Genomic DNA, 25,225 nt, shown 5'->3' on the forward strand with positions numbered 1-25,225 from the left:
GGGGGGGGGGGGGGTAGCTGGGTAGCTCATTGGATGGAGAGCCAGGCCTAGAGACGGGAGGTCCTAGGTTCAAATTTGGCCTCAGACACTTCCCAGCTGTGTGACCCTGGGCAAGTCACTTGACCCCCATGGCCCACCCTTACCACTCTTCTGCCTTGGAGCCAATACATAATAATTGATTCTAAGGTGGAAGGTGAGGGTTTTGGGGCGGGGAAAGGAATAGCCAATACACAGAAGTTAAGGGTTTAAAAAAAAAAAGTACTCCAGCATCAATGGAGCCTTTCTGGTATACTAGACCAGTGTTTATCCTAGAAACAGCCTACTTACTCGTATTTCTACCCTTGCTATAGTGTTGATAGTATCTTATCACATAGTATTTGTAATATGACACATTTCGAGTATTCTATACTATTTAGGGTATTCAGACGGTATTTCTAGAAGGCTTTCGGGTCTGGAGTCGATGCGCATTTATTAGTCGCCAAGGAGAGCTCCGGCACCTTTTATTTATCCTGAAGCAGGAGCTCCGCCCCTCCCAGGTCTCGGGCAGTCTGGACCAGATCAGCCGGAAGCCCTTGAATCTAGGGGCCGCCAGGGGGCGCCATCGTGCCCAAGTGCCGGATCTGAAGGGAAAGTCTGGTCTTCGTGAGTTCCAATCCAGCCTCCGACGCTTTGGAGCTGGGTGACCCAGGCCCAGCCACTCCCTCCTGGTGGCTCCGTTTCCCCATCTGTCCAGTGAGCCGGAGAGGGGAATGGCCCAGCGCTCCTGCCTCCCTGCCCAGAGAACCCCAAATGGGGTCTCCAAGGGCCCGGCTGGCCTTCGGGGGAATTCTGGGAGGAGGAGGCTGGGCTCGCCCCCTCGGACCGTCTTCTGCTTCGGCAGGGCTGCCATCCAGGAGGCGCTTCATCGATGTTGCTGGATGAACAAATGGCTGACGATGAGGAGGGCGAGAATTCTGGCCAAGGAAGCCGATGCCGGGAGCCAAGCGATGGAAGGGATGGTCGGAGGACCAGCGGGGCCAGGGGGGCGCCCAGCCCGGAAGAGAGGGCAGCGAGCCTGTATTAAATGCCCGTTATAGCCTCACAAGCCCTTGGGATGTGGGTGCCATTATTCGATCCCGCTTTACACGGAAGGAAACTGAGGCAGCCAGCGGTGCTGTGACAGCCAGGAAGGATCTGAGGCTGGATTTGAATCGGGGTCCTCGTGCTCTATCCACTGGGCTGTGTAACTGTGTGAAGAGGGGAAGTATGGAGAAGGGCCTTGAATGCCAAACGCAGTATTTATCTTTATCAGGAGATGCTAGAAAGCCGCCATGGTGGCCAGCGTGCTCAGACCCCAACTTAGAGGAGTTTGACCAACTCGGATGGGGGGGGGGGGGGGGATGCAGATGAGCAGCTGAGAAACCAACCCACAAAGTAGTTCAGTAATGCGGCTGGGTGGCTCAGTGGATGGAGAGCCAGGCCTGGAGACGGGAGGTCCTGGGTTCCGATTGGACTTCAGGTTAGGGCTGGAGAGCATCAGCATAGAAACGGTCCTCGACTCCACAGGGGCTGAGGTGACAGGACCTGGGTTCAAATCCTGCCTCAGACATGTAGAAGCTGTATAACTCTGGGCAAGTATTTAACCTCCATCTGCCTCCATTGCCCTAACTGTAATATGAGGATAACCTCGCCTAGTTCTCAGGGTTATTGTGAGGATTTAATGAAATAATATGTTCTTTAACTTATATATTTACAATACTTACAGATTATAATACCATATAATAGAATTAATTAGTATAAGCTTATAAATACTGTGTATTTTTCATACTTATATTTTATGACACTATAAGTGCCTGGTACATAGTAAATGCTGTATAAGCTCTAGCTGTTATTTTTATTATTACTATAACTAGCGGCGTGACCTTGGGCCAGTCTTCTGTCTCTGAGCTTCCTGTGTAAAACATAGCCCCTTCCTCCTCCTCAAATATGTGGGCTGCACTGCCTCTCTCTACAGGTTCCTTCTCTCTCTAACCCTATGGGGTTCTCGAAAGCACAGTGTGGTCTGGGAACCCGTAGGGGCCCCCAGACCTTTTAGGGGGTCCATGAGGCCAAAGCTTGGAGCATTACCGGCGTTTACATTTCTAAAATAGTCCGTGTCAATAGAGGGCAGCTAGGTGGCCCAGTGGACAGAGTGCCAGGCTTGGAATCAGGGGGGAAAACTCATCTTTCTGAGTTCTAATCCAGCCTCGGACATGTCCTAGCTGTGTGACCCTGGACAAGTCACTTTACCCTGTTGGCCTGTTTCTTCATCTGTCAAATGAGCCAGAAAAAAAGGATGGCAAAGCCCTCCACTGATTGCCAAGAAAACCCCCAAAGGAATCACAGAGTCAGGCACGCCTGAAACAGAAGAACAGAAATGTTGCTAGAGAAGGTCCTGGATCATAAAGGGGTCCTGAAACAACCCCTGAAGTGCGGAATCCCCCCCGCCTCGGCCTTCCTTTTCCCCGCATCACTCATCAGCCTCATTCCCTCCCGAGGGTTCATTTACTCTGTGCACAGTGATCACCCAGGCCAGACCTTTCTCTCCCCTTTGGCCAAGAGGGCGTTTAGGGCCCTCTCACAGCCTCACACAACAGGGATCCCCTCAATTGACTCCATTCACTCCCATAACCTACTCGGTAGAGATGGCTGCACCCTTGGTCTCACCCCACCTTTACTGAATCATCTTTTTTTGGCCCTCCTCACTAGGCCTTACCACCCGGGCCACGGCCTTCATCCTCCTCGTGGGGGCGAGGGCAATTCCTCCACCCTGAAACCCAAGGCAATCTGCAGGAGGTCCAGAAGGCCACTTTCTTCCTTCTTCCTTCATGCCTTCCAATCTTTTCCCTGTTTTCCTCCTCTTCCTTCTTTCATGCCTTTCTTCTTGCTTTCCTCCTTCCCTCATGCCTACCTCCTCTTCTTGTCTTTCTTATTCTTTCCTTCCTTCCCTTATGGTTGAAGCTCATTTCTGAATGCCGACATAGGAGCAGCCCTGAATTCAGCCACCAACAGGCCTAGGTGATCCCGAGTAAGCCCCTTGCCCTGGCTGGGCCGGGTGCCTCTGGGCCCCTCCAGATGTGATGTTCTTTGGGCCCTGGCCCTCCCTACCTAGAGGAGAATAAACAGGTCACCACCCCGTCCCAGAGAGCCGGAAACAGGAGGAGGGAGCCAGAAGGCCACTTCCCCTTTCAGAGTCCACGCCAGGGTGGGCCCTTTGGTGCCAGGGAGAGCTGGGACAGCTATTGGCAGGCCCATTCCCAGCCCCACCACCTCCCCACTTTGTAAACAAACTGGAGCCCAGGGAACCCTGAACACAGGACATCCAGCCAGCTCCACCTAGCAGCAGGAAACGCAGGGGTGGAAATCCCGGGCATCGCCGAGGGGGCAGCCGGTTATGAAACCCGGATTGTGGAGGTTGGGCGTGGGAGGAGCCCTGAACAGGTGGTGACGGGGGGTGGGTTCTACCACCCTCTGCCCAGGACTTGGTTTCTACTATGTAACAGAGATCCTGTCCTTAGTGGATCTAGTCTCACTGGGACATGCGGAGGGGCTTCTGTCTGGGGTGGGCAGCTTGGCACACTGAGAGGGAAGAAAGGCAGGTCATCCAGTAGCAGGATCAGCACTGGAAGATAGCCTCTGGGCCAATCTGGTTCAGCCCTCTTCTTTTACATCTGGGGAAACTGAGGCCATGAGAGGCGCGAGGACCACGGCTTCTCCGGCCATGTAGCTAATGCTCTCTCCTCTATCCCCAATGGCCTTAGGGGGGGTGGCGCTGAGTGATGAATGGGGGTCCATAGTGGGGGCCCAGCCCCATCCTCATGATGCCACAACTCCACCCACCAAAGAGAGAGTCCACAGTGTTCTAGATAACCCGGTTTATTTCTGTACAAAACCATTACTTTACACAAAGAGAATCTATCCCCTTACCTCTTCCCCCTAAGGAATGGGCCTCCTGTGCCCACCTACCCAGGGCAGGCTGATGCCCCATCCCAGCGGAGGTCCTTCCCTTGTGCCCTGTGGGTCATCCAGCGAGAGGAGCCCAGGACAGTGGCAGCAGACTGGTAGGGCTGGAGGCTCGGGGGGAGAGGGAGGTCTGGTCCCCCCACCCTGGGCACGGCGAGTTTGGGAAAGCCCCACTGGGGCGATAGGAAGCACTTGATCTCCTTGTGGCCAACAGGTGCCTGAGAGCCCAGGGTGCTGGCCTAGAGGAGAGATGCTTGGCCATCTTCTGGGCAGAGTGGCCAGTCTGGTCCTGGGCCCAGCACTAGAGAGAATAAATAGTCCCTGGGCTGAGGAGCTCGCCATGGACACACGGAGTGCTGGGAAGATGGAGGCTCCCAGCCCGCTGAGGGCCAGCATGCCCCCTTCCCGTCCCCCAAGCAGGATGGCAGTCTGCCCTAGCCTCTGAGCCGAGATCGAGGGGGTGGAGGGGGCAGATGAGGGGAAAGTCTCACCCAAAGTGCCTGGTTTACTCCCCTCTGGCCATGAGGGAGAAGGGGAGGACGGCCCAGGCCCGAAGAGCCCCACTGCAGCCCAGAAGGGAGAGGGGCCGAGATCCCCAGGGCCATCGAGCACCAGGGCCTCCCTCCTGTCTCAGAGGCCTCTCGGCCACACCACCAGACCGTGCTCCTGGCCACCCCTGAGGGGGAAGGGCCTCCTGGAATGTCCCCTCCCAGCCCTAAGGAAAAGAGAAACTGAGGAAGCGGGGACCCCGGCCCTATTACAAGTAAGTGTCTTCGCTCTCCTGGGAGGTCAGGCTCTCCTTGGAATGACGGGGCGAGTCCTTGGTGTCTGCGTCCCTGGGCTGAGGGGCAGTGCTAGGGCCCGGGCCCTGGTCAGGGGCCTCTGGGCCAGGGCTGCCACCCTCAGTGGGCGGCTCTGGGGCCAGGGCCGGGGCGGGCTGCTGACCCTTCTGCCGTCTGGCCTTCTCCTTCATGGCCTTGTGGTGCTCCTTCTCTGCCTGCTTCTGCTGCTTGCTCTTGGTGCCCGGGGCTGGCATCTGGGTGCCCGGGGGCAGGCGGATGGAGGGTGAGGGCTCTAGCGCCTTGCGGGGTGCCGGCTCTGCCTCGCTGATGGCCTTGGCCCCGTGGAGCCTGGGCTGCGACTGGCACTGCAGCTCGCCCCGGGTGTCCTTCCACTTGCGGAGCTGGATCAGGTGCTCGCGCTCGATCTGCCTCTCAGTCACCGGCAACTCGATGACCTGGGGCCGAGGCCAGAGCGGGAGAGAAGGGCCTGGTGAGTGCCCAGCAGGACCCCTGGGCCTCAGCTCCCTGGTTCCATGCCCCTGGCTCTGCAGCTCCCTGGCACCTGCCCACCCACCTCCAAGTCCCACCGGTTGGCCGTACCTCCTGCACCAGGAAGGCCTCCTGCATGATCTTGGGGTTCAGGCTGCGCAGCCGCTCCATGGTCTCGTACTGGCCCTGGCAGGCCTTGAGCTTGTCGGAGGAGCCCAGGCTGTGCTTCAGTAGCACCAGGCCCACCCGGAAGAGTATCTTGACACCTGCGGGGATGAGGAGAGGTCAGAGGCCAGGCTCGTGCCCGTCCTGCCTCGGCGCCTGGCCGCTCTCTCTCCTGCCTCCTCCTGTGTCCTCGGTGCCCAGAGCAGGCACGAGAGACCGTGACTGGCTGACTGGCTGACTCCAGGCCTTTCCCATCCCTGTTACGCTGTAGGGAGCCAGCAGCACAAGCAAGCGATATCCTTGGTTCTTCGATGAGGAAACTGAGGCACAGAGGCCTGATCAGCTTCACAAGCTCTGAATTTGAACCCAGGTCTAGGCACTCTCCACGGAAGGCAATACTCTGGCCAAGGACAGGTCTCCCTGCTTGGGGGAGGGGACTGGGATGGGTAGGACTTCCCCATCTCGTAGCCAAGGGAAACTGAGGACAATGGAGCAACTGGAGTCAGACACAGGACCCGAGTTCAGATCCTGCCCAGACTACAGGCAGGAAGGAGCAGTTTTTTAGCCCCACAAAGTCTAATCGGGGTGGCGCCACAATCATCCTGAAATCCTGAGCTCTAGATCTGGGAAAGACTTTGGGGGCATCTAATGCACCCCGATTCCCTCCCGCCTCCCAAGAGGCCCAGAGACTCCCATGAGTGGAATCTGAAGCCGAGTCTTGCTTCGGCTGCCTCCTCTCCCAGGCGGGAGATTCCCGGTCAGGCCCTTGGAGGAGGGAGCCAAACACCGCCCGGCAGTCTGGCCTCGGACACAGGCCAGGATCTCGGCCCCCCTCACGGGAGCCGCAGGAGGTGCCCGGCTTGGCCCCCTTTGAGAGGGCAGAGTCTGGCGTCCTCCTTCGTACCCGGCACTCGGCACAGGGCTCGGCACGGCGGAGAACTTCATAAATGCTGACATGGCGCCGGATCCCCGGGGGGGGGGGGGGGGGGGGGGGCTGTCATGGGGAATTGCTTTGGAAACTGAGGCCCCACAGAAAAGGGGGCAGCCCTAAGGGGCCTGCACGTCTGCCACACAAAATAGGGTGACGAGGAGCCCCCCCGGAGCCCCCCAGCCCCAGACCTTCACAGAAGAACATGTCCCAGATGCGCAGCACGGAGCTCCAGGGCAGGGTGCGGGAGAAGGCGCACATGAACCACTCGGTCATGTACAGGATGGGGTCGATCTTCTGCTTGCTCAGGTGTTTGTAGGCCACCGGAGACACCTTGTGCAGCAGCGAGAACAGGATCTCCCCGTCCAGCTGGATGGCCTCCTGCGGCGAGGGCAGGGCGTGAGCGGCCGGCCACGGTCCCCCCGGGGGCCCCTCCCGCAGGGCGGCCAGACTGGGGCGCGTGTCCAGCTTACCAGCTTCTCGCTGTAGTAGCCGGGCAGGTACTTCTCACAGATCTGCACGAGGCACCAGAACGCTTGCTGCGGCGGGGAGAAGAGGAGTCAGGCCGGCCCTTGACCGCGTCCCCCTCCCTGTGGGGGGGGCGGAGACCCGGGAACCCCCCCCCCCGCCCAGGGAAGGGCCCGCAGGGGTACCTCGGCAGGCATGTGCATGAGCAGGACGGCCGCCACGGGGGCCTGAGCCTGGCAGTAGCCCTCCTCCGGCCTGTACAGGGTGTAGGCCTTCAGCACACGGAACAGGTCCTGTTGGCTGGAGGAAAGGGACAGAGCAGTGACCCGGAGCCCGGTGCTCAAGGGGTTGGGCCGGACCATGCTCCAACCAGGAACTGGCGCTGGCACCAGGCCCAGGAGAAGCTGCCGGCCCCCCCCCACATCCCCATTCCCGAGAGATCTGCCACCAGCCCGGTGTGGGCTCGAAGGGGCCTTTGAGGTCACCTCGCCACCGACGAGGAAAGCGAGGCCCCACAGAAATGACTCTCCCAGGGTCACCCGGTGAGGACTCGGCTCAGGGGCTCCAGGCCCATCACAAGCCAGAGAAAGAACAAAGCCAAGGCCAGCCTCTGCTTGGCCAGGGCCTGGGGCTGAGGCCCTCCTTCTCGCGCCCTCCGGCATCTCCTCTCGCTGGATCCTCCAGCCACCAAGGAGGCCCCGTGTTCTCCTGATGCCCAGCTGGAGGGGCAGCTCCAGGCCCAGGCCTCCGCCACAAAAGGTGGTCCGCAAGGCTGGCGAAAAGGCTGACCGATGGGTGTAGCCATAACCACTCCCATCTCCCTGCAGCCCCAGCCTCGGGGGCCAGGGCAGAACCGCTGACCCAGCGGCTGACTCAGCTCAGGAGGCCTCCGAAGCAGGTCCAGGATGGCGCTGGGCTGGGCTGGCACAGGCTGTCATGATGGAAGTCTTTGTCCTCCAACAGGCCTGGGCCTGAAGCAGCTTTGTCTGGCCCTACGAGCCCTTCTCCCTTTCCCAAACCTCCTCTATTTGCGGCACGTACCTCCGAATCTTGGCTCTCAGCCTACACCAACCTAGCTCCCTCCTAGCTCCCATCTTCCCCGCTCTACAGCCCCTCCCAGCCCCAACACCCCCCGTTCTAGGCCCTCTCCCTCTGACACCCCTGTTCTAAGGCCCCTCTGACTTCTGACACCCCTGTTCCAAGGCCCAGCTCTACAATTTCCCCTTTAACGGTCCCTGCTGGCAGGAGTGGCCCCAGGCCGTGGGTCACCCATGGGCTCCGTGTCCTCAGCCCTCCTCTCCTTTCCTCCCTCGCAGGAGGCCCCGTGTCCCTGCTCCCTGTCCTGGCTCTCAGGAAGAGCCGATAAATTCATTCATAGTGAACGAAGGTTAATTAATGAGGATGACCGTGCCGGGGTGCTCTGGGGAATTTGCTGCTCATCTATCAAGGGAAAGAATCTACTGGTGGGATTTTGCAGGCATCAGCAAACGGAGGGACTCCATTTTTCTGGCCTTGTTGGAACTCCCACAGTCCCAGGCTCCCCCCTATTTCCTCCCCTTGAGCCTAGGAGCTCCCTGAGGGCAGGGCCCCTCTTTGAGCCCCGTGCCCAGCACCCTGTAGGGCCTCCCAGGAGCCCGCTCTGCTCACCCGTGGCCCCCACGGGACACAAACATCTCATGGAAGGGGAATTGTCGGTGCAGGTCTCTCTCGATCACATCCAGCCATTTGGGGTCTCCTGGGGAGAGGTCCAGCTCCTGAAAGGAGAGGGGCTACGTGGGAGGAGGAGACGCAGAGGCTGGGGGCACCTGGCCTGGCCGATTAAGAGCAGACAGGGGAGAAGAGAGGCCGCCATAAGCCAGGAGACGTCCCCAACTCATCCTCCTGAAAGGGATGCTGACTAGGGGAGGCCCTTCACGGCCCCCACATGGTCTTTCCCTTCTAACCTCAAGAGCCATTAAGCTTTTAGGCCTCAGTTTCCAACTCTGCAAAAATGGGGAGATTGGAATAGTCTAGCTCTAAGTCTAAGAACTCTACCAGTTGACCAGAAAGCGCTGGGCACCCCTGGGCACCCCAGCCCTCAGAAGAGAGAAGCATTTCAAGGGTCTGAGGGGACCTTCGACCAGAGCGTTGCCAGGGATTCTGTCATCTTGATGCCCTCTGGCTAGCCCCATACATGCCACCACCCACACTTTCCAGCTCCTACTTGGGGAACAGCAATTAAATGAACCCAATCTCTCCTGGAAAGGCCCTGTGGCACTTCTGTACATCCCTTCCTGGGCACCCCTGCCCTTCCTCGGCTAAAGGGCAAGGTCTTGTCAGGCAGGGGCCGCCTCATCTCTGCTTTGTATCCCAAGCCTGGCACAGGGCCTCCACACTGGCATCTGCCCTCCTGATGGTCTGGACGCCATCAGAGCGAACCAGCCGGCCCTTCCCCGATGCACACCGGGTGCAGGGTGGTCGTGCCTGATGCTGGATTTGTTTTGTGAGGGTGGCGAGAAAACGCTCAGGGAAGAGGCCTGGTCCCAGCTCTCCAGAGGGCAAACAAGGACCAAGTGCCAGACCTGCCACACATGCAAACTCCTAGTGACCGACGGGAGCATCTGATTGCCGTGGCCGCTGAAGGGGTCACTTGTGAGTAGAGCTTTCCAGGGGACGGAGGGGAGCGGACGTTTGGCCCCTCCACCACTCACTACCTCACACCTGGCTTCCTTCCAAGCCGCCTTCATGGGGTGGGCATTGCCCCTTTACCCCCACACAGGCACGAGGACCGCTCCTTTCTGGTCTTTCTATCTCCAGCCTGGCTGGCTGACCAATGGCTACAGAGGGGAAGGCCCTTTGGGCGATCCCCTGCCTCTCTGAGGAGTCCTCCCACGGTTCAGAGCAGAGGGAAGAGCCACCCTTCCAGTCACGGGAAAGCCTCCACTCCCGGCCCTTCCTGGGGAACAGGTTTGGCAGGTGTGTCTGGGCTGCGGGGCCCTGAGCCACCAAAGAGGAATTCTGGGCTGCATCTAGCCTGACCTGACCGGCCCTTTATCATCATCTCTCCTCTGCCCACAAGGCCTGCTCATCCAGCTGGGCCTGGGCCTGCAACCTACCCACTTATTAGAGGGGCAGCTCAGTCGGACCTAGAAATGGGAGTGGGGGAAAGGGGAGCAGGGGGTGCTTCTTACATCAAACTTCCCAGGATTCTGCTGGAGCTTCACCTTCCCTCCTGACAGGTACTGCCAGGCCCGGCCCCGCAAAGATGGTGGGATCCCCTTCTGGCACCGCAGACGGATCTGGAAAGAGAATTGCTGCTGATGGCTGAGGGGGGAAACGAGGGTGGGAGCTAAGAAGGGATGGCCCATGGCTCGTGGAGGCCCAGCAGCTTTGGGGTCCCTTCCAGCGGCCTCTCTGAGAACGAGGCTGAGGGCAGGGGGATGTCGGAGCAAGGAGAGGTATGAATATCCCCAGTTAAAGCGAGCAGCCCCAGCACTCGCCTGGCACACCTGCAGGGGCCACAGCCACCAAGGGAGGGCTGCTGAGGTCTCAGTTCTCTTTTTACAGGCCTGAAAAGCTAGCTGGGGCCCACTGTATACTTTTGTAAAGTGAAAAACAGATCTCCAACCAGCGGCCAGAACAGATCCATGGGATTGCAGGTCCTGTCTAGGGCTCTAAGGCAGCATTCTTTGGGAAGGACCCCATCAGGATTCCAGACTGACACTACCTACACATGCATGGCCTTAGGGGAAGCCACTCAACTCCTCTCTCCACATCTGGAAAGGAAGGGTCAGTCCAGGTGGCCTGGGCCAGGCTGGCCATGCTCACTCCTTCCTTCCTTCCCTCATTCTCTTCCTACCTATCTCCTCCCTTCAATTCTTCCTTCCTCCATTCTTCTTCCTTTCTTTCCACTGGGTGTTCCCTACTCTCAGGCCTTGGTCTGCTCTGATGAACCCCAGAGCTTTCACACAACCCCTCTCCCAGTGTGGACCAGCTCACACATCCTTAGCACCCGCCACCCCATATTCATGCCAAACTTGGTTCAGATGCCCAGCTGGCTCAGTCCACAGGCACACCACCAGCCTCTGCCCAGTCCATCTTTCCTCAGGTCTGTGTCTCTCCTGGTATCCTCAGGCCTTGTGGCAGTGTCACCCCCCCCCCCAATGGCTTACTAAATGCTTGCTGACTTGGCCCCTCCAGCTCTAGAGCAATGGCCGGCAACCTTTTTGGCCGTGAGAGCCATAAACGCCTGCAGAAGGAGGAGGATGGAGGCAGAAGGCGCTGGAATATGGGGCGGGGGCTGAAGGGCCTCCTGGGGCACATCCTGGGGCTCTGCCTGAACTGGCCGGTCGGGAGGTGGAGCCAGATATGGCTCGAGAGCCAACGTTGCCGACCCCTGCTCTAGATGGAGGATCCCGAGGAAAGAAGTCCAGGCCTCTTGCTGGGCACCAGCAGGATCATGGGATGCCTGTGGCTCAGCCCAAGACCTGAAAAGGAGCCTAGCCACCTCCCTGGCACCAGGGATTTGTTTTAGCTTTCTGCTGTTGGGTATTTTTGGCCGAGCAGAGGTCCACTGAGGAAGCCGATGGCTTCGGCACGCTCCCCCCACCAGCCCTGGGTGGGACATCTTGGAACGTTCCTTCTGAGACAAGGAAGAGAAGAACTGTGGGGCTGATGAGCTGAAAGACCAGATTTCAGTTGACACAACAAAGAATGACAGCTGGCCAAAAGGAAGCAGGCTGTTTGGCACGAGGTGAGCCGATTTTCCCGAGATGTTCTGGTCAGTGGTGGCAGAGAAGGGGTCCAGGAGGAGTCTCCCGAGGGCTCTGGAGGTGGACGGAGGGGGACACCTGATAACATACGGGGCGCTTTCCTCAGCAGATGCCTGGGAGGCACGAAAGGCAATGGCTGTTCCAGGTGAGGGACCTGGAGCCGACGGTGGGCGTTTGCCCAAGTCCTGCCACAATGAGTCGTCTGAGTTTGCTTCCAACCCAGGCTGCTTCTCTGCTTCCCAAGGGGGCTCTCTGAGCCGCTGTGAGCCTCAGGATGGGAGCTCCCTCAGTGCCTTCCGCCCTGGGCTCCATCCAAGCAGAAGGGAGCAGGGGTGGAGGGGTATCAGCGGGAAGAGGAAGAGGAGGATAAAGGAGATGACCAGGGCCTCAAGGGATAATTCCTTCCTGGGTCTTTGGAGGGGGGTGTCCTGAGCCCCAAGATGTGTCTTAGCAGCAGGCCAGCCACTCTAGGATGTGGGGTCGGAGCCCCAATGCTGGTGGGCTCTAAGCCGGACCTAAAACCCAGGTCCTGGGCAGGCCTCGAAGCGCCACCACCTCAGCCCCAAGGTAGCCAGCCTGGCTCCCCCTGGGCCCCGGCTAGCCAGCTGGCTCGCTTCCCAGGCTGTCAGGGAGCCTGGGTTTCCCCTGCAAGCACTGCCCATCCTTGGGTTCTCCTCAGCCACGTGAGCCCCAGGGGACAAGCGCTGACATCACAGGACAGGTCCCTGGCACTGGCACTGAGGTATACTGCCAGGGACAGAACCTTGTCTGGAAGGCCATTGAAGAATCCCGGCAAAACACTCCACAGGAAGATGGGTGGAAGCTTCCGGAGCTGGCCAGGCCCACTGCCTCCAGGGGCTTACCTGCTTGGGCCCAGCCTGACCCAGAGCCCAGGAGAGTCCATGGAGAGCACTTACTGGGGTCCTTCGGGCACTGATCAAAGGTACCGGGCAGCCAGCAAAGGCCAAGAGTCAGACGCTGCCCCAGGGACAAGCTGGGAATACCCGGTTTTCCCATCTCGGGGGCCAGAAGATGAAACCTCCCCAGAGCAGCAGAGAACCCAGACAGAAGGGAACTATCTCCTATGAGTCAGGGTCCGACGGGCCCAGCCCTGAGGTCTTGAATGGGTCACAATCTCAGACCCCAAATGCCGTCCCCTTCCCAAACTGTCCTCAGAAGCCCAGACTCAGGAGGGTCCAAGCACTGGCTACACGTGTGCAGAATGGTGCAGAATGATACAGTTAAGGGGGCTGGTGTGGGGCCCAGAAGGGAGAGCCCAGCCTCAGTGTGCCCGGGGTGACAGGGACCCACAGGACCTGGTGGGGGGGGCAACAGCACGTTTGAGCTGGCAGTGTCCATTCTGGGGGTCACCTGGCCAAATCTGCTTATTTACACAGGAAGATCCAGAGGCCCAGAAGGGAGAGCAAGCCCCAAAGTAGCAGCCACAGTTACCAGGGGGGTGCTTGTGGGCACAAGGGGCAGGGACTCAGCCTCCAGAGTACCCCCATGCTCAAAAGCAGGACTGAGCCCCCTAAGGAGCCTCTTCTCTTTCTTTGAAGAGGCCAAGGAAAGGCCTGGCAGACTCAGGGAAAGACTTCAGCCCAAGCCAGGAGGAGTGGGCTTAGGGGGCGGCACAGCCAAACATGGGCAGCCACAGAGTGAAGGAGCTGATTGGGAAGGAAGAGAGGCTGCAACCACAACTCAGGCACCTTCGAGAGGGAGCTCAGGAAACAGAAGGAATCACTGTGGGGAAAGATTCAGATTAAAGCTGGCTGCACCCAGGGAGCCCCTGTGGCCTGGCCTGGCACAGCGAGGCAGCCCAGACCCAGGCCCTCGGACCTTGACTGACCAGTCTGCTCAGCCCTTGGGGGGCCAGAAGAAGAGGGAAGAAGGATGGGCAACTGGGGGCCCTAAAGACCAAATGCCAAGAGAATGGCTGATGGCTGCACCACCCAGAAGAGGGCCAGGAGGCTGAGGGCCAGGAGGCTGGAGCCTCACCTCGACTGTCATCGAGACAGACACAGAGAAAGATCTCCACCAAGTGACCACCCCCAGACCCTCCATCATCTCCCTGCCTTACTCCGAGGATCACAGAAAGAATGTGGGACGAAGGGGTTCTCAGTGTGTGCTGCTGTGGGGGAGCCACCGGCTCAGCCGGGGTCTGATGCCAGCAGGACGAACCGGGCCGGGGCCCTCGGCTGCCCAGGTCCGTCTGCTGAGGACACCCTCCTCCAGGCAGACATTCCAGGAGAAAGTATTCTCCATCCCAGCAGCTGCTCCGAATCCCTGCAGAAGGGAGGCCAGGGGGAAGACAACCCCCTGACACACCAGCCGTGTCAGGAAAGACCTTGTGAGCTCAGGGCCAGCTGGGCTTCCTGGTAGGACGGGGCCTGGGCACCCCCCTCCTCTCAGGACTAGAGGGGTGTCGGGGGAGAGGCAGGGGCTGCCCCTCCTAACACATATGGCCCAGCACCAGGCTGCAAGGACCAGGGCGATGCTGAGCCCGGGCCAAGCAGCATCCCTGGGCCCGCTCTGGGGCTCCCCAGCAGACGTGGGCTGGGGTTTTCAGGCCCAGCCAGTCCTCTCCCTGCCCCCCACCCCAGCCATTCCGGGCCAAGAGGGATCAGGAGGCACCGCCGGTGAGGATGGAAAGGAGAGGCAGCCCTGAGAGCTCCTGGGGGGCAGAAGGGCAAAGTGAAGGGCCCGAAGGCTCATGAGCGAAGAGGACCCAGACCTAGAGAGCAAGATCCGCACTGGCCCAAGCCCCTCATGTGGCAGAGGAAGAACGGGCTCCGACTGAGGCCCAGAATGGAGAAATGACTCGTCCAAGGTCACCGACAGAGGAGGCTTCCCACACAGCCAGGCCCCTCCCGAACACTCGGGACCCAGCCCCACGCTCACTCTCCGGGCTCCTCGGCCTCCGGAAACGAAGCCAAGAGACCCAGGCCGACTGGGACACAGCCAGGGCCAGAGGACGAGGGCAGAGACCGAGGAGGCCCCCAGCACGCTTCCCCGAGGCAGCACACCTAGAAGCTTCTAAGACCTCAGAAACAAAGGCCTCTGGACCTTCCAGGAGAGAGCGATCCCCTCAAACAAAGATACTGAACCCCAAAGCGGGATGTAATTTGCCCTGTGCCCAAGCACTAGATCCAGGGTCAGCCCCCACCCCATTCCCTCGGACATCTAACCTCCCCCCAGCTGGGGCTCCAGCTTTTCTCCCCAGGAGTCAGGAGCCTCCAGGACATCACCAAGGAAAGAAGCCTGAGGGGGCAGACGTGGAGAGAAGTGCCACGATCCATACCCATGGCGGCCTGGGCTCAGAGTGCGAGTCCTGCCCAAAGGGCAGGATGGGGGCCTGGAAGCGCCTGGGCTGCGAGAGCCTGAATGGCCTTCAAACACCCATTCTGGGGAAAGGACGATGGGGTGCTCAAGGAGAAGCAGGGCTGAGCCCTCGGGGGATGGCAGAAGGAGCAAAGGCGGAAACGGGGAGATGAGGGGACGCTGGAATCAGCTGCAGGATTAGAAGGAGGACCAGTCTGGAACACAGCTCGGCCGGCACCCCCTTCCTAACGCTGCCAGGAGTGACCTCTGGGGGACCACAGCCGAGTGGGGCAGACACATGCTCAGCAGGTTCTCCTAGAAGGTGGGGGGCCGGGGCGCGGGGGCTGCCCTGTCCAGGGGAGCCCAAGGGAGCCCAGGGCGGAGACCCAGGAAAAGGAGTCGGAATCCAACAGAGCCTCTGTGGCCTTCGGGACCAGCCCAGGCCCCAGCTCCCTCTCCGGGCTCCTTTCTGCAGTTCCATCTTCCATTCCCCCAAGCCCGGAACGTTCTCCTGTCCTGGCTCAGCCTCTGGCTTCCCACATGCTGCAAAAGGCCTCGGCTTATCTGCCATTCATCCAGTGGCAGCTGGAGAAGGCATCGTGGCTCGGCCGCCCCCAGGGAAAGCCGTCCTCTCTCCTCCCCCAGAAGCAGGGCCCCGCGGCACACCCACCTTCTTATGCTTCTTGGCCATCCATTTGTCCCAGCTGTTGAGCATATCCAGCCACTTGGACTCCCTCTGCCTCAGCACTTCCAGCGGGACTTCCTCTAGTCTGTGGGAACCAAAAGCAAGGCGCGTCAGAGCCCGGCCTCCAGGCCAAGCCCCCGGCAGGCCCCCCACTCCCCTCCTGGCCAGCGGGTCATCCGGGCTCTGAACACTGGCCGGTCTAGCAGGACCCCCCAGAAATGCCGCCCACGTATCCCCTGCCCCGGGCGCAGCTCTGCCCCGCCTCCCCCCCCCTGGCCTCAGTCTCCTCATCTGTAGGGGGCTGCGTGGCAGAACTCCTGCGGTCTCTCTCGCTCTAGAGCCAAGATCGCAGAACTCGCCGAGGGAGGCCAGAAGTGACTCGTAGCGGAGAGAATGGGGGCACGGACTGGGCGACCCATGACCAGGTACTGACCCCAAAGAGGAAGGTCCAGACGGAGAAGAGCAAAGAACCAGGGAAAGTGGGTGCCCGGGGCCAAAGGATTAGGGTCCGAGCCACGGCTGTAGGGACGTGGCGGAAGCAACAGAAATAAAAGGAAGCCTCGGGGAGATGTACAGCCTGTAGGGAGGCAGAGCCAGGCCAGAGACATCCAGAGAACCCCAATCATGTAAGGGGAGCCCAGGCTGCCCGTCGTGCCTTGGGAAGGCGGCTGGACAGCCCACCCCAGAGAGGTGGACTAGGTGAGGAAGGAAGCCCACGGTGCGGACCCAGCCACGTTCGGACTGTGACTCTTGGGGGCTCCACCGGCCTTCCTGGAGGGAAGAGGGTGAAGGAGAACCCCAACAAGGAGCTCCGTGTAGGGCTGCCTCTGCCGTGGGTCACTCATCCCTGCTGTGGCTGGGCACAGCCTGCTCTGCTCTCCACTGACCGAGAGAGTCTCTACCAGGGCAGCCAGGCGGCTTGGTGGATTGAGAGCCAGGCCTAGAGACCGGGAGTCCTGGGTTCGAATGTGACCTGCGCTGCTTCCTTGCTGTGTGACCCTGGGCAAGTCCCTTAAGCCCCATTGCCTAGCCCAGACAAGGGAAAGGTAAGCCTTTAAAAAAGCTTCCTCCCAAATGACCTCATTAACAAGTATTCGGCTGACACACCAAGCCCATGATCTGGCCCTATTATCTCTGCACCTCTTAGAGGTCCCCTCCTCCCTTCTCCAGCCGCTGGGCTCTGCCAGCCAACTGCACCCCATCCTGTTCTGCAGAGACACGGGGCCCAAAGGCCCTTCGGGGGAGAAAGACCCCAAGCCCAGAGGCCTGAGTGGCTCGGCTCGGCTCTGACTTCCGGCCAGAAATCTGCTCCAACGACCTTGACTGGCTGCAGAAGCAAATGCGGGAGGGGAGGGGCCCTTCTCCAAGCTCCCTCGCACTGGACGTGCCCCCGGGGGCCTGCCAAGGGACAGAAGCGCTCAGGCTCTGGGCGCCCCCTGGCCGAGGCCCCCAAAACCAGCTGCTTTGTCCTCGGGCAGGCTGGGGAACAGAAGCCAGAGAGATCGGGTGTCGGAGCCTCTCGATACGATCGGGCCGTGGCTCCAGGAGGAGAGGACTTGAAGGTTTCAAAGCACCTTCATCCCAGGAGGCCTGGAAGGCAGGTAGGGGAGGGATGGGTCCATCTCACGGACAAAGCCAGGGTCAGCCCGGAACTGGCCAGCAGAGCTACCGACAAAGAGCTCCTGAAGGCCGAGTCAACAGGCCGGACAGGAACCGTGCACGGGCGGCCAGAGGTGCCCAGGGAAGCCAGCTGACACAATCTGTTCATCCCTCCGTCACCAGAGCTCCAGAGGGCACAGCCCGTGTCCCCGAGGCAACCCTATGGAGGAGGGGGGAGGGGGAGAACAGGTGCCTGGACAGACGGACGGGGGGATGACCAGAAGCCCAAGAGCCACCGAGGCCAACAGAGAGCAAGAAGAGGCCTGCCAGCCACCCCCCAGGCTCCCTCGGGCACAGCTGCCCAGCCTGCCCGCCTCGGCTCCCAGCTACAACTTGGCAAACCTGACTTACTTCTGCCGATGTGATGTGTTTAGTGCCGTTATTTTTAACGCTACAGGATTTATGAGTTTATGAGGAAAAGGCTTTCACTCCTTCCTGGATTGGGAACGAGCGGGAAGCCCAGAGGCTGGGGAGGCCGAGCCTGGGCCCCAACAGGGGGTCTGCCCTCCGCCCTCCCCAGAGTGCGAGCAGCACGACGGCCAGGATCTGCCCCAAAGAGAAGGACGACCCCACTGTCCCATGGACGGCAGAAGCCTCGGAAGCTTGAGCTGGGACACTTGGGCCTGCCTTCTCAGGAGGAAAAAGCAGAAGCCGAATTTCTTTAAGAGTGCTGCGCTCCCTTCTGTGTGGGCCAGACAGGCCACAGGGCCCAGGAGGCCACAGGGTCCAGGAGGCCACAGGGCCCAGGAGGCCAAAGGGCCTAGGAGGCCACAGGGCCCAGCCTCCGGGATGCCCCACGCCTGCCAGAATGACCCTCGAAGCACGTCAGCCAGCCGCATCCCTCCTCAACTCAGAAACCTGCACCAGGAGGCTAAATAACGTCCCCCCCACAATCCAGTCTTCACTTCCTCTCTAGTCCAGGCAAAGGGCCACACAAGAAATCCCAGGCGGGGTGCCTGGTCCAGGCATGGCTGACTCGGCTGGTTCTGCCATGGTGCACCCCAGGGCTGGCTCTTCAGAGCACCCCTCCAGGTGCCCAGGAGCTCTCGGGCGGGGGGGCATTGGTTGTTCAGGGTTTTTCAGTCGTGTCCGACGCTTTGTGACGCCACTTGGGGTTTTCTTGGCAAACATCCTGGAGTGGTTGGCCATTTCCTTTTCATGCTAATCGGACAGAGGAGGAAACTGAGGGAAAGGGGGTGAGGTGACTTGGCCAGGGTCACCCAGCTGGTTAGGGTCTGAGGGTGGACCAGGTCTTTGGGGCCAGGGCTCCTCCGGGAAGCCTTGGGGACGCCTAAAGCAGAAGCAGGCGGCCATAGAGCTCGCTCTCTTGCATTGTTCCCAGCTTCCTGTGGGTGTGCCTGTGTGTGTGTGTGTACCCGCCCCAGCGCACAAGAGCAAGCGGTCTAATTTCCTTCCACCCCAAAGTACTAGGAGGGCCCCCCACCCCCCTCCTGTGTTTTAGAAACTTGCCCAAGGTCTCCCTCCCGGCAACACCGAGGGCACCCCACAAATGCTGAACTGAGTCACTTTTCATCCCCTGGATTTGTTTCGGGGGGACTTGTCTGAAGGTGATCCCCCACTTCCCTCCCCATTTCCTAGGGCCTCTGCAGCATGAGGCCAAGAGTCAAGTAAGGGAGGCACCAGTGAGGTCCTGGATTCAAATGTGACCTCAGACACTTCCTAGCTGTGTGAGCCTGGATAAGTCACTTGCCCTCCCATTTGCCTAGCCCTTGCCTTTCGGTCTTAAAGTGGTTACTAGGACAGAAAGTAAGGGTAAAAAAGGGCCCTGGAAGCCGGGCCAGTGGTGCTCACTTGGCCAGCTTCCTCAGAGCATCTCTCCCAAGCTGCCAGGGGCTCTTCGGGGGTCAGGAAGCCCTCACCAGTAAGGGAGAGGCCAGGCTGGCCGCTGTGCTGAGTGAAAAGGCTCTGGCCAGCAGAGCAGGGCCCTGGAGGGCCTCGGAGGGCCACAGATAACCGGGTCACACCCAGCGCAGGCAGCTGGGATTGCTACAAGTGACTGGAGATTGACCCCACTCCACAGGCCTCCAGCTCAGCTGGGCTGGCCCAGGAGATAAGGGTATGTCCAGCCCTTTTGGCCTTTGGACTAGAGGATGAGCTCTGAGGAATGCCAAAGCCTGTGTTCTCTGGAGTGCGAGGGGCGGCTCCAGGGGCCCCAACAGGCAGAGCTGGCCGAGCCTTTCCCCTGAAGAACCTAACCTGGCAAATGCAGCAGGGTCTGTGGCTGCCAAGTCAACCCTCCTCGTGGGAGTCTCTGTGGCACCTGCCCCAGAACCAGAGCTCGCCCCCTGCACCCCATGTGGGCAGCCAGACCACTCTTCCCTAAACAGGCTTTCCCTCTGCCAACTTCATCCAGTCTAAACTGCTTTGCCTAGCATTCAAGGCCTGCCTCACTCCATCTAGCCAGCCTTCTGGGCCCTCCGGCCTCCTCAGTGTCCCACAAACGACATGCCGATTGCCATCTCAGTCCTCATCTTCCTGGCCCCCTTGGGCGAGTAACCCAGGTTCTGCTTCACCTTCACAGCTCCCCTGTTTCCTAAGGTGAGAAAGGGGCTCATCCGAGGCCCCCGGCTAGTCGGCAGCAGCTCCCTCGACCTCTGGGCCAAGATCCTTTTCATCAAAATACCCGGCTGCGCCCGGGTGCCACTTAGTACTATGCAGAGGTCTTCCTGCTCTCCTGTCTAGAAGGCTCCCAGAAGCCACCGGGCCTCCTGCTGTCCAAGGGCTCCTCGGACTGGACGTCCTTCAAGGCGGGTCCAATCCCGCCATGTGCAGCTCTCCGGCTCAGCTAGCCTGGGGCCCCTCCAGACTGACACGTGGTGGCAACTGGAGGCAGAGATGGCACCGCCGTGTCGTGTACGCCCTACCTCATGGGGTGGTTTTATGGAGGACACAAAATGGGGGTATGTCACAGCCAGAAAGGGTGACATCAACCTTAGCCTGCCTGGAATTGTGGCTCCCAAGCTAGAAGGAGGCCTTTGAGGCCAACACAAGAGGCCCATGAGCAGTGCCTTGACCAAGATGCCAGGCTGGGTTATCTCCCCACCTGGCTCCACCCTGATCCCTGGCCCAGCGCTGAGCCCCGATTTCTGCTGGACTGATGAAGCCCCCCAGCTCTGCAATCCAGGGATATTTCTAACTGTGCATGGCATGCCCCCAAGGGTCAAGAGGACAGTGTACACAGCCAAAATGCAACCCATCTTTTTTAATCCTTAAATAGCACCCCTACTTTATCTACTCCTTTCCCCGCCCCAAAACCCTCACCTTCCGCCTTAGAATAGAAACCAGATTTCCATCCCTCTGAGCCTGGAACACCGGGGGGATGCGGGCTTGTGCCTGGGGCATGGGCCCATCCTGCACATAGGCCACTGTGCCCACCCACTCAATGTGGGTTCTGCCTTCCTTTCCCTTTTTTTTTTTTTTTTTCTTTTTTAAACTCTTGCCTTCTGTGTCAAGGCAGAAGAGTGGTAAGGGCTAGGCAATGGGGGTCAAGTGACTTGCCCAGGGTCACACAGCTGGGAAGTGTCTGAGGGCAGATTTGAACCCAGGACCTCCCATCTCTAGGCCTGGCTCTCCATCCACTGAGCCAGCCAGCTGCCCCCTGCTTTATTCTTGCGATGCTTCTCCACTCCCAGGCACAGAGCCTCAGAACCTGGATTCCAGGATGTCAGGACTGGAAGGGACCTTAGGAAGGTCCTGAAAAAAAGCATCTGTTCCAACCCTCTCATGTCATAGCTAAGAAATCCGAGACTTTTCCAGGGTGCCAGCGCCCTCTCCAACTCGCCATCCATTCCTTCTTCTTCACTCCCACTGCAAGCCCTTGCTGAAGACCTCGACTATTCCAAGAACCACCCCAGTCTCCCTGCTTCCAGGCTGCCCCTCTCCAATGTATCCTTTCCACCGCTCCCTACGCGCACAGTTCTGAAGCCTACCGACTACTAGATCGACTGGAAACTCAGCTCTGGCATTCTGGGCCACCCATTTCCAGTGGGGCTCCAACTGGCCCCCAAACACCTTCGCTTTACCTATTTCTCTGCGTGTCCCCACACCCCACTCTTGGAGCTCCTCCCCCGCCCCCCTTTTTGCTCAGGTCCCTCCAGCTGGGTCCCCACCCCCTCTGTAAGCCACCCTGACACACCTCCTTTCCCTGGGACTCCAGAGATGGCTTCCCATTTCCCAGCAAACTTTGCTCGAGTGTCTTCACCCTTTCCCTTGTGGTCCAGTTCCTTGTCTCCCAACCTATCCTCCAATTAAATTAAAAGCCCCTTGAGCTCTGGGCCCAGCTTCCCATGCCATGGCCCCTCATGGGTGGCAGGAAGGCAGGCCCTTAATCAATGTTTATGGAAGATATTTTTCTGCTTAGCTTTCCCAGAAGCCCGAAGGCAAGAAGACCCGGGCTCAAATTCAGCCTTAGAGACTAGCTGGGTGACCCTGGGCAAGTCGCTTCACCACCGCCTCAGTTTCCACATCTGCTCAACGAGGATGACGATTAGCCCTTACCTTTCAAGACTGTTGTGAGGCTCAAATGAGCTATTTGGAAGTGCTTTGCAGCCCTCAAAGAGCTATCTAAATGCTAGTTCTTATTTTAAGGAGGCAGTGAAGGGCAAGAGGAGGAACGAAGGACCAACACTGGCTCTCGCACGCTGTCCAGGCCGGCGGGAGAAGCCGTGTGCTGGGGCTGGAAACCAGAGGCCTGTTCTCTAGGTGGAGGAGAGGAGGGGAGAAGGCCTCAGGAAGTAACACGTGTCTTTCGAGAGAGGCTTGGCAGTGCCTGCTCTCATTTCTGCTTTGCTTTCAAAGGCCAAGAGGAAGGTGGAGCCCTCGCAAAACAGGCTGACTCAGAAAGGCCTAGGGGGCAGGCCCAGCCAGTCCGGCTGCACTGTGCGGAGCCCGAGCAGGAAGCGGACCCCTGGCTCTCCGGAGCTCACTCTCACCTCCACGCCACGCAGCGCCGGAATCGGGCCCGAATCACGCCTCAGAGGGCAGCCTCACGCCAAGGCTCCTGAAGCTCTCCAGGCCATCCCTCCCCAGGCTCCCAGCCAGCCGCCACTCAAAGCCGCTCATCCGAAGGCTGCACAGCCCTCACTTCCCCTGACCAGGATCGTCAGGAAAATGCTAGAGGGCAATGGCTGGGTACAGCCTGGGGAAGTTACCCAGAAGAGTCAGAAGCCCACCAGCAACACGGAGAAGCAGTATAGGGTGGGGAAGAGCGCCCTGAACAGAGAACTGAAAGCCCTGGGTTCAAGTCTCGGTCTAATAGGCAAGTGCCTTCTTTCCTTCTCCAGGTTTCCATTTTACCCTCCGAGAAATGAGTGTCGTCTGCTTTTGTAGACACTGTGGACTGAGAATGGTTTTTATACCTTAAAATAAGGCATTATTATATGTAAGAACCATTCTTAGCTAGCAGTCCTAAACGAAAACTGGCCAGTAGGCTGGCAGAGCTGGTCCTCAACACGGTTAGTTAGCCGACTGACCCCGGGACCAGACCACCTCTAAAGTCTCATCTAGCTCGAATGCTCTTAGGACTATGACATCAAACTTGTCCCTGAATTGTCCTCCTCACATACAACTAGAGAAGGTGCTACAGAGAAGCAATGCTATGCCTGAGGGAAGGGAAAGGAAGGGGGCAGCGGGGCGACTCAGGGGATAGAGAGCCAGGCCCAGAGATGGGAGGTCCTAGGTTCGAATCTGCCCTCAGACACTTCCCAGCTGTGTGACCCTGGGCAAGTCACTTAACCCCCATGGCCCACCCTTACCACTCTTCTGCCTTGACACAGAAGGTAAGGGTTTAAAAAAGAAAAAAAAAAGGGAAAGGAAGACAGAACCCACGTTGAGTGGGTGGGCACAGTGGCCTATGTGCAGGATGGGCCCATGCCCCAGGCACAAGCCCGCATCCCCCCGGTGTTCCAGGCTCAGAGGGATGAAAATCTGGTTTCAGTAGCGCCCTCCTGGCATCACTATTGGAGGGCCTGCAATCAGACCAATCACGCCAAGAAAGGTCAGCAACATTCCAGACATTCTCCGACTCCCAGGGCCCAGCAGCAATCAGGGCCTTGCCCAAAGGGTGTGGAGAAGGGGCAAAGGGACAAGAGGCCAGGAATTTCCCTAGCCTCGGGAGGCGGTACAGTGGAGAAGAACCTGGACCTGGAGTCAGGTCACCTGACTGCCAATCTGGCCTCCTGGCCTCGGGCACTTACTAGCTGTGGCTCCTGGCAGATGTCAGCTTTCTCATCTGTGAGACAGGGAGACTAGTCCTTGCCCCCTCCGTCCCTTACCTTTCTTGTAAGAGATGTGCTTTGCAATCTTAGTGCATTCACTCACTCACTCACTCATTCATTCATTCACCACATAAATAAGATTTCTCCATACCAGCTCTTCCAGCTTCCTCGGATGCTTTTGTGACACAGAGGTGACGCTGGGCTCCCAAAGGCTATGCCAGCCCTGCACAAGCCCAGGCAGGCCAAAGCCTGGCAATGATGGGCCCATGGCATGTCTGGCTGCTGGCTAAGCTCCAAGACATCCATCACCAGAAGGAAACGGTGGGTTTGGGCCATGGCCATTCAGAGACCGTGATCCAGTTGGTGAAGGGGGCGGACACTCCCTAATCAAATCAAGGATACTCAAAGCCCTTCAAGCCATGGCAAAGGGGGGTAAAAAGCCAAAACCCACCTCCTCAACCACCCTGCAAAGGCGTCAACAGCACTTCTGGAGGCAGGGAAGAACTGAAGGAGGGGGGCCCAGCTGAATGACCTGAGGTGGGGACTGCTCTAAATGAAATGACGACTGGGAAGGACTCAGAGAATCGTATGTTTCCTTCGACAGATACAGGGTGAAGGGAGCAGAACCAGGAGGCAATTCCTATCACAACCACAACTGCAAAAGAGAAATAACTTGGAAAAGATTTCAAAACTGATCAGTGTAACTTCAGAGAACTTGATGGCAGAGGGGCAATGGCCAGCAGGGTGGACTGAAACAGAGTCCAATATGCCAACAGGGTCAATGGGATCTTTGAAGTAATAACTGACTCATGGAGATGGAGGAGGATTGGAAAAAAAGCAAAAACTCTGAAAGGGAAAAGTGCTTATGAAGGGAAAAGTGCAGCTGTTTGATCTGAAGTCACAAGACTGAAGGAGGTGGAAGAACAAGGGCCAAGGGCCAGGCACTATCATAGGCCTGACCCCAGTGATGCAGGAGAGAACTGGAGCCCATGGGGTGAAGTGACTTGTCTAAGGCCAAAAAGCAAGCGCTTGGTGAATCCAGGATGAGAAGTTGGAGCCCACTCAAGGCTGTTCTCACCTTGCCCTCCACCTCCTCAGAAAAGTTGCTGGGCTCTGCCCTGAGACCCTTCTTTTAGGGATCCTAGAAATCACTTCTCCTTCGCCTTCAGCACCAAGCCCAAGCCCTGCCTGCTCCCATGTGCTGAATGCTCCAGGCTGGCTGGATCTGTCAGCTTTGCCCAGCTACACCCTCACTTACCAGCTGTCTTCCCCTCTTGTCAGCCTCATCCCTGACCGTACAGCCAACACCCAGTCCCTCTGTCTTCTTGGGTGTGGTTTTCCCTCCCTTCTCCCATTGGTTCTCTTCAAGCCCTGCCAGTGCCATGCCCCAAGGTGAGGAGGAGTGGGCACCTATGCCACCTGCCCAGGATTTTCACTCTGCTGTCACTTGATTGATGATGGGAAAAGAACCCAAAAGCTTTGCACGGCTCTGCTTGTTCCCCCTCCCAGCAGCTGGGCTACCTGCTGCTCCTAGAGGAGTCCAAAGAATCTCCTCACCTTGCACCCAAGCTCCCAAGGCCAGTCAGTGTTGCAGGAGCCACTGTGCAATGCCAGCAGACCACCAGCACTCTAGGAGAGGCCCCACTGAAGCTGCCCAGCAGAGTGAGAGAAGAACCAGAGGGCTGAGGGAGCCCCTGGCATCCTCATGATGCCCAAGTCAGTTTGGCATCAGGACAAACTTCAGGCTTTCAGAAAGGAGC

At 58.9% G+C, this 25,225-nt stretch overlaps 1 protein-coding gene across 1 annotated transcript; it reads right to left on the reverse strand.

Annotated features, from left to right (window-relative positions):
• Window positions 1–3,878: 3,878 nt before the first annotated feature.
• TBC1D10A (TBC1 domain family member 10A) lies at window positions 3,879–18,068 on the reverse strand. Its single transcript, XM_044685487.1, has 9 exons — window positions 17,803–18,068; window positions 15,556–15,655; window positions 9,984–10,091; window positions 8,461–8,567; window positions 6,999–7,113; window positions 6,819–6,884; window positions 6,537–6,726; window positions 5,364–5,518; window positions 3,879–5,218 (listed from the first exon to the last, which is right to left on the reverse strand). The coding sequence occupies exons 1-9, from the start codon at window positions 18,066–18,068 to the stop codon at window positions 4,739–4,741; spliced, it is 1,587 nt and encodes a 528-aa protein (XP_044541422.1). The 3' UTR covers window positions 3,879–4,738.
• Window positions 18,069–25,225: the final 7,157 nt, after the last annotated feature.

Source organism: Gracilinanus agilis, chromosome 1 (assembly GCF_016433145.1).
Source record: "Gracilinanus agilis isolate LMUSP501 chromosome 1, AgileGrace, whole genome shotgun sequence".
NCBI classification, from domain to species: Eukaryota; Metazoa; Chordata; class Mammalia; order Didelphimorphia; family Didelphidae; genus Gracilinanus; species Gracilinanus agilis.

Excerpts from the sequence above, each read along its gene's own strand:
- TBC1D10A (XM_044685487.1), bottom strand. The coding sequence starts at position 18,068 with ATGCGGCTGGCTGACGTGCTTCGAGGGTCATTCTGGCAGGCGTGGGGC. Across the intron at positions 15,656-17,802 it reads CTTCTGCCGTCCATGGGACA|ACTAGAGGAAGTCCCGCTGG; the intron begins GTGGGGTCGTCC and ends TGGTTCCCACAG. Across the intron at positions 5,219-5,363 it reads AGGCCTTCCTGGTGCAGGAG|GTCATCGAGTTGCCGGTGAC; the intron begins GTACGGCCAACC and ends CCTCGGCCCCAG.